At 35.0% G+C, this 7,141-nt stretch overlaps 1 protein-coding gene across 6 annotated transcripts; it reads left to right on the forward strand.

Moving 5' to 3' along the window:
- The first annotated feature begins 318 nt into the window (after positions 1-318).
- Positions 319-4,879, forward strand: LOC133831243 (uncharacterized). Of its 6 annotated transcripts, none has more exons than XM_062261476.1 (3): positions 319-822; positions 1,327-1,414; positions 2,516-4,879. In XM_062261476.1, exon 3 carries the CDS (start codon positions 2,591-2,593, stop codon positions 4,571-4,573), a length of 1,983 nt encoding a protein of 660 aa, XP_062117460.1. In that variant the 5' UTR covers positions 319-822; positions 1,327-1,414; positions 2,516-2,590; the 3' UTR covers positions 4,574-4,879. The 6 variants fall into 6 exon arrangements, with proteins under 6 accessions (XP_062117460.1, XP_062117462.1, XP_062117461.1 ...); XM_062261478.1 differs by having other exon boundaries at positions 2,524-4,879; XM_062261477.1 differs by having other exon boundaries at positions 1,365-1,414.
- The last annotated feature ends 2,262 nt before the right edge of the window (positions 4,880-7,141 follow it).

Below are 7,141 nucleotides of genomic sequence, written 5' to 3' on the forward strand. Positions count from 1 at the left end.
CATCATATTTTTAATTCATCCTATTTATTTTATAACATTATATATTTAATAAATTTTATTATTGATTTTTGTATAACAAAATTTGAATCAACTTGGAATTTATTGTCAACTGATTTTCAAAATTTTGTATCATTCTTTTAAATATTTTTGTAACATAATATAAGTAATAAATCTAAATTAATACAATTAATAAAATAACTTAAATTTGGCATAATAGAATGAAAATTTTAATTTTAATATTGTTTTTTTTTAGAAATACAACCCTAAAAATCATTAATATTAATACTACCAGTACCAGAGCAAGATAGAAAGAAATAAATCTCAAGAATTTCTATAAAAAAAATTGATGATATAGGGTTTTTGATCAACTGATTTGAGTTGGGTGTAATGGATTTTGGGACATAATAAGCCCAAGCCCACATTTGATTAGGGTTTTTTTTTTCTTTCTATATTTCTCACACGGTTCATCTACCCCAAAACACTCCGACACACTTGACAGTTTACATGTTGAGGAAAGTAAGTGTTTTAGCAATTTAAAAAGTGAGTTTTTCTGGGTTGTATTGTTTATGGAAGCCTATTTCATCCAGTGATCTTTTGAAGAGAAAGGGAAAAGATATGGTCAGATTGGTATTGTTTTGTCGCAGAGCTTTGTTGGAGTCGTCTTCTCATGGAGGCATGTACTGGAGATCTAGTGGGGTTGGAAGGCAGACAGGCCTACGATTTTCTTCAATTGGGTATCTCATCAATAGCTAGAGATTATTATGTAAATGAACCTGGTGCTATAGTTTCTCAATCTTCCAGAGATCAATTACATCCTTTAGGGTACTCTCTCTCTCTCTCTCTCTCTCTCTCAATCAAATTTCTATCACAGGGTTAAAAACGTTTGAGACAGAATTCTTATACTCAGATAAAAATATGAAGTGTTTTTCTTTTTTAAATATTTTCTGCAATAATTGAAATTAATCTCAGATTTTAAGAAATTAAATTTCAGGAGAAAGATTTCTTATTTTGGGAAGTAATCTGATTTTTCTGTATTTATATTGTGTTTGTGAGCGTAAATAGAATAGATGTGTCGTTCTGAATTGGTGCAATTGTTGTATTTATTTATTCGGTGAGAAGGAGCAACAGTTTAATCTGTAGACATCGATTGGATTACTAATTAACTGTTCCATTGGATGACTAATTAACTGTTCTGTGAAAGTTAATGTTATTTAATAATTTCCGTTAAACCATACGAAATGCCGTTCCAAAACGACGTAGTTTTTGGGGATGAGTTTATACTGATTACTGAGATTTTAAACCCTATGCTATGCCCCTTCGACTCAGATCTCTCTCGTCTCTTTCCTCTTCTCCTTGCCTCACAGCTTCTCCGCCGTGAGCCGCGACCTCTCCGCCGCAATTTGTAGCTTCGTTGGTATGTGTGCATTTCAATTTTTTCTTTGTTGCTCTTTATGTGTGGCAAAAGTTTCTTAGGTGTAATGTGGGTATGAGGTTGTGAAGTAGAGGTTTAATCTTTTGTTTTTGATTCGATTTGTACTGAGAAATAAAGGAAAAAGAAAAACATTAGTATTTTTCTTCCCTTCTCCGACAACCAATCTTACTTCGAGTAATCTATTTTTTGTATTTATTTCGTTTGCCTTTTATTTTCTTCCTACAATTTGTGGAGGAAGATTCATATCTATTTGATGATATTTTTCTTTACAATGCCAAGTTGTATTTTTTGGTACAAGATTAACGTACGTACAGACTGCCCTGGTATGATCATGATTTGTAAACTCTCTTAATGTGCATCATTATTTGAAGCTCATAATCTCATGGCATAACAAAGTAGTAACAAAAAAAAAATTAATAATAAAGAAAAGGGCCATAGAAAATAAATTCAGTAGATTTTGAGTGTTAAAACTGTATAGGGAACTTGTATATTCAGATCAATTAACTTCTGCGTGGCAGCTGGTTAAACAAGCCAAAATTCAGCTTGAGATTCTGCCAACTTAGGTTCACATTTCGAGTTCTGTAGTCTATCTTTCCTGTCCTATAGAACTTCGGTCCAAATCCAATAGATGGGGAAAAATGATGATTCAAAGTAGAAGCACAAAAAAATAATAATAAAGGAAATAATTGAAGAGAAAGACAAAAGCTTTTGTATGTTTTAATTTGGAGACGGGTTAAAGAGTCACAACAGTTCGATAATTCTTATCACAGTTTTGCATCACAGATTCATTCTATATCTTCTGACAGTGACAACGTGAGCACTTAAACGTCAGTTTGATTCATCGAACATTTTTTTTATAATCAAAGTGTACTTCGATAATATAAAGATTTTCTCTGGAATATGGTTTTGGAGTTTGTTGATTTTGAAATCTTCTCCTCCTCCCCCTCCTCCCCTCTCACTATCTCTTTCTATGCTTTTCTTGATTACCTGGTGATTATTGACTTTTGTTCTATATATTCTTATATTCCATTTGTGGGTATATAAACTGTTTAGCACCCCTTGTTTATCTATTATTGTTTTCAGCTTTGCAGGTTTATTTAATTGAGATTGATTCAGTACAGAGTTTAGTAGGTTGTCTTTATTGGCTAGGGTAAGAAAATGGGAGAGAAGAAAGGGCATAAAAGTGAGAAGCACGAGCAGAAAACATTTGGGCAGGAAAAGGATGAGAAGGAATTTCAGAAAGGTAAGGAGGATAATAATAAGAAAGCTGATAAAGTTGTGGAAACTTTAAAAACAACTTGCTTAGAAGGCGGAGACAATACAAATATAAAAGCAAATGAACGAAAGGAAATAAAAGAGAAGAAAAAACACAAGGAGGAGAAGAAAAAGAAAGAGGGAATTGATGGCATATCATCTTTGGGTGAGAATTGTGAGGATGACAAAATTGATGGGCGTGGACTCAACAAAAATTTCCAAGACACTTCTGCAGTGAGTAGCAAGGTACAGCAGGTTGAAAAGAAAAAGAAGAAGAAGAAAAAGGAAGGAGTTGATGGAATATCCTCATTGGGCGAGAATGTTGAGGATGAGTTAGTCAAGGTGCAAGAATGCAACAAGAATCGTCAAGACATAGCTGAAGTGAATGGCGAGATGGAACGATCTGAAAAGAAAAAGAAGAAGAGAGACAGAGCTGATGGAATATCCTCTTTGGGTGAAAATGTTGAGAATTGTGAAGTGGATGAGTTAGTTAAAGGGAAAGGATACAACAAGAGTTGCCAAGACACCTCTGTAGTGGATATGAAGGCAGAACATGCTGAAAAGAAAAAGAAAAGAAAAAGGGAAATGGATGACGGTGACAATGTGGTAAAAAACATTAAGACAGATGTACAAAACCTCTCAAAAAAGAAAAGGAAGAGGGACAATGTGTCTGATTCCATGGAGGAAGCTATTGCTGACAATCTGGGTACTGAAGATAAAATGCATGATGTTTTTCATGCTAGTGAGGATGGGAAGAGGGGCAAGTCAACCAAATGTGGTCAAGGAGATTGTAAAGAAGATGATTTCAGGAAAGACAAGAAGAAGAAGAAAGTGGAGGCAGAAAAACAAGTTTCAGATGAAAGAGGTCACAAGCGAAAGCCAAGAACAAATAAAGATAGTGAGACTGCTGAGACATCTGAAAATCCTACACCACAAGTAAAATCTAAGAGAGTTACTTTTTCTGATCATGTGGAGGTTTATTCACCATCTGATAGTCCAAGTATACAGAGTAAGCAAGCAGGAGGCCTAGTACAAGGTAAGCGGTTTACACCAGAAGAAGATGAGATGGTCAAAGCGGCAGTTTTGGGATACATAGCAGAGCGTGACTTAGGTGATGAAGGTTTAGACATGGTTCTCAATTGCAAATCACATCCTGAAGTTAAAAATTGCTGGAAGACAATAGCCTTAGCTCTACCTTGGAGACCACGTTACAGTGTGTATTATCGAGCCCACATGATTTTTGAAAGGAGTGAGATTCACAAATGGACTCCCGAAGAGTACGAGTATGTTTTAAATTTTCACAAAGAACATGGAGCAGATTGGAAGAAGCTGTCTAAACATTTAAAGAAACATAGATTACATGTCAAAGATACATTTCGTAGAATTAAATTCACCGGAGTGAACAAAGGGCGTTGGAGCCAAGATGAGTATGCAAAACTATTTGATTTAGTCAACATGGACCTACGTTTGAGGGCATCTGAAGAAAAGAAAGTTAAGCATGGTATGTTGCGGGATAATATTTGTTGGGAAGCAATTAGCCAGAAGTTGTCCACCAGACACAATGTCGGATGCTGCTCAAAATGGTACAAACAATTAACATCACCAATGGTAGTTGAAGGGTTATGGGATGACACCGATGACTACCGCCTGCTTGATACTCTTAGCGACTTGGATGCTGCCTGCATAGAAGATGTGGACTGGGATAATTTGCTTGAGCATAGGACAGGGGATATATGTCGAAAGCGATGGAGTCAAATGGTGAAACATATCGGTGACCATGTGAACAAGCCATTCTCTGAACAAGTTGAAGTTCTATCAAAGCGATATTCTGTTGATGTCCTTGCTGCAAGGGAGGAATATGATAGCAAAGAACCCGTTGACTGTTAATTGAGGTTTTTGTGAACAGTTTTGATGTATCAGCTTGCTGATGCAGCTGTATTTTTCTTTTCTTTTCTTGCTGTAGCTGGGTTAGGAGGAGGTGAAGCAACAGTTGACATGAGTCGTAATTTTGCAGAAGCTGATGAGATCCCCCTCTTCCTCACCAAAGTTGAGCCATTATGCACCTCTTCCTCCATGGTAGATTGCATCCTTGTTTTCGTCTGTTTTTTAATGTTTATCTTATTAATATAGAAATAAATTTACAATATATATATATATATATAAATATAATGATGAATTTTACGGTTTTATTCAGATTGTCTTGAATGGATTATTCCATGTTAAAATATCCATTTTCAGCTTGTTTGATGTTATAGGGTGGTCATTTTCATACATAATTTATATAAATACCGGTATTCTAGTATATATATAAATGTATGATCATGCTTTGAAAGCCCATGAATATATCTAAAATTTCACGACCTTAATAAATATTAATGATTTAAGAATTAAATCAATATCAATCTGTTAGTATATATATAAAGTCTCGATGAGAGCTGCTTGTAACTAATGTGCAGCAGAGTAAATAGTAGAAAATGAGAGAAGGAAGAGGTAAAAGTGTTCCTCATTCTAATTATATGAGCTCATCCAAGAGATATATACTAAAGCTAGTACAATAACTAATTATAAGTATTACATTAATGATATTGGCTTAAGATTTTACAACTCTATATTATTTATTGTATACTACTGATCCTTAGGTCTTCTTTACTATTTAGATATTTGTCTTTTTCTGTCAAGGACCTGGATCCTCTGTTCATCTCTCTCTCCATTTCCCTGTCTAATACATTGCCTGGAGGGAGCCATTACAGCGTGTTTATGGGAATAGTTATAATCCAATACTACAATATGGAGCTGGAGTTCCTTTTGAACAATAACCAACTCCTAGTAGTGTAGGCTCCCACCCCAGTAGATCCGATTCAGGAGAGAATAAACACAATCGAGGAGAAGTACAGGATCCTATGGGAAGGGAAAAATAAGGAGAAAGATGTTGATGCTATTTTTCGTCAACTTAATTATGTAGAGCAATTAAATAATTAAACAAGAAGAAAAGAAAAGAAAGATATTTTTACGCGATTCAGCAGTTAAAATCTGCCTACGTCCACGAGTCATTTTTATTAACTTGTCTGTGTTAAAACTTCAGGAAGGAGTAATTTCACATAGCATTTCTTAGTACAAAGTTGTGTGTGAGTACAAATGACCATATCCAGGCTATTTATAGACCTGGTTACAAGAATATCTTCTCACAAGTTTAGGGAAGTTACAATATCTATTCAAATTTAAATTCAAATGAATATCGAATAATAATACAATTTAAATGCATTATTTAAATAAAGATCCCATGAAAATAGGAATTCAACACACGGTTTTAACCAATCCCAAAGAAATAGGGATTTCCAAAAATCTTCTCTGTGTACATATTTAACGCGTCTTCGAGCTTGATCACTGCTTCAATGCGCTTTCGAGATAACTCGTAGCTTCGAGCTCATCATTCCAGTTGTCACCACCTCCTTGCCAGATGAGTCTCTAAAGCTCATCTCCTGGAGGTGACTGCTTCCTCTGAGCCTGCAACTCATGCTCAAGTGTTGATAATGTGGCTTTGGTACTTCATGACACATGTGTACAATTATAATGTTGATTTCCGAGCTTACATTTTTACAAGCCTACATTTCGAGGTTGTTTATTTATTCTCGAAATTTGGGTGTAACATTTTGCCCCCTCAAAAGTTTTGGTTCGAATCTTATGAGAAGAAAACTTTTGAACTTCACTTTCGAGAAACGTGCCCACCTACCACACTCGAGTATGGACACATGTCATTATGGGATTGCATATTGAGAGTACTCAAGTACTCTCTTTCTGCACATGTCTTTTCCCACCTTTTTGCCACCAATCTTTGAGATTAAATGCAGTACATTATATCTCATTTAATTCCCTTTTGACAGTTCATATTTATTCGAACTTCACCCCATTTTAATCCTATATAAACCCTATCTTCTTCCTCAATCACCTCTTTCATTTCATTTCTCTTAAAAACTTCCATGTTCTCTGAGAAGAAAAGAAAAGAAATCTCAAGAATTCCTCAATTCCCCACTCACTCCCCTTTCGAAGACGAGTTTCCGAGGATCTCTCTACACAGATACTACTAGTCGACTCTTCAATTCTTTCATCAACTCCCAACGCGTAAGTTTTCTAATCTTCTTGTTGTAGATTTTATAGAAAAAGCTTGACTGGTTCTTGATTTAGTTCTTGAAATATTATAGAAAAAAGGATGTTTTGATCCATTATTCTAGTATAAAAATGGTAAAAAAAGAAGTTTTTTAGGTTAATTTGTAGGATAAATGGTATCTTTTCTGGGATTTGAAAGGGTTATGTGAAGGTATCGTATAGAGCAAGGAATATGGTTAAGAAATAGGGTTTAGGTGCACACTCTTCAATGACACTCCCTATTTGGGTAATTGCCCACTTTCCCTTGAAAATATGGATAACCTTTATTTGAATTAACTCCCCACTTTGCGC

Source organism: Humulus lupulus, chromosome 4 (genome assembly GCF_963169125.1).
Source record: "Humulus lupulus chromosome 4, drHumLupu1.1, whole genome shotgun sequence".
In the NCBI taxonomy this organism is placed as follows: Eukaryota; Viridiplantae; Streptophyta; class Magnoliopsida; order Rosales; family Cannabaceae; genus Humulus; species Humulus lupulus.

Excerpts from the sequence above, each read along its gene's own strand:
- LOC133831243 (XM_062261476.1), top strand. The coding sequence starts at position 2,591 with ATGGGAGAGAAGAAAGGGCATAAAAGTGAGAAGCACGAGCAGAAAACA.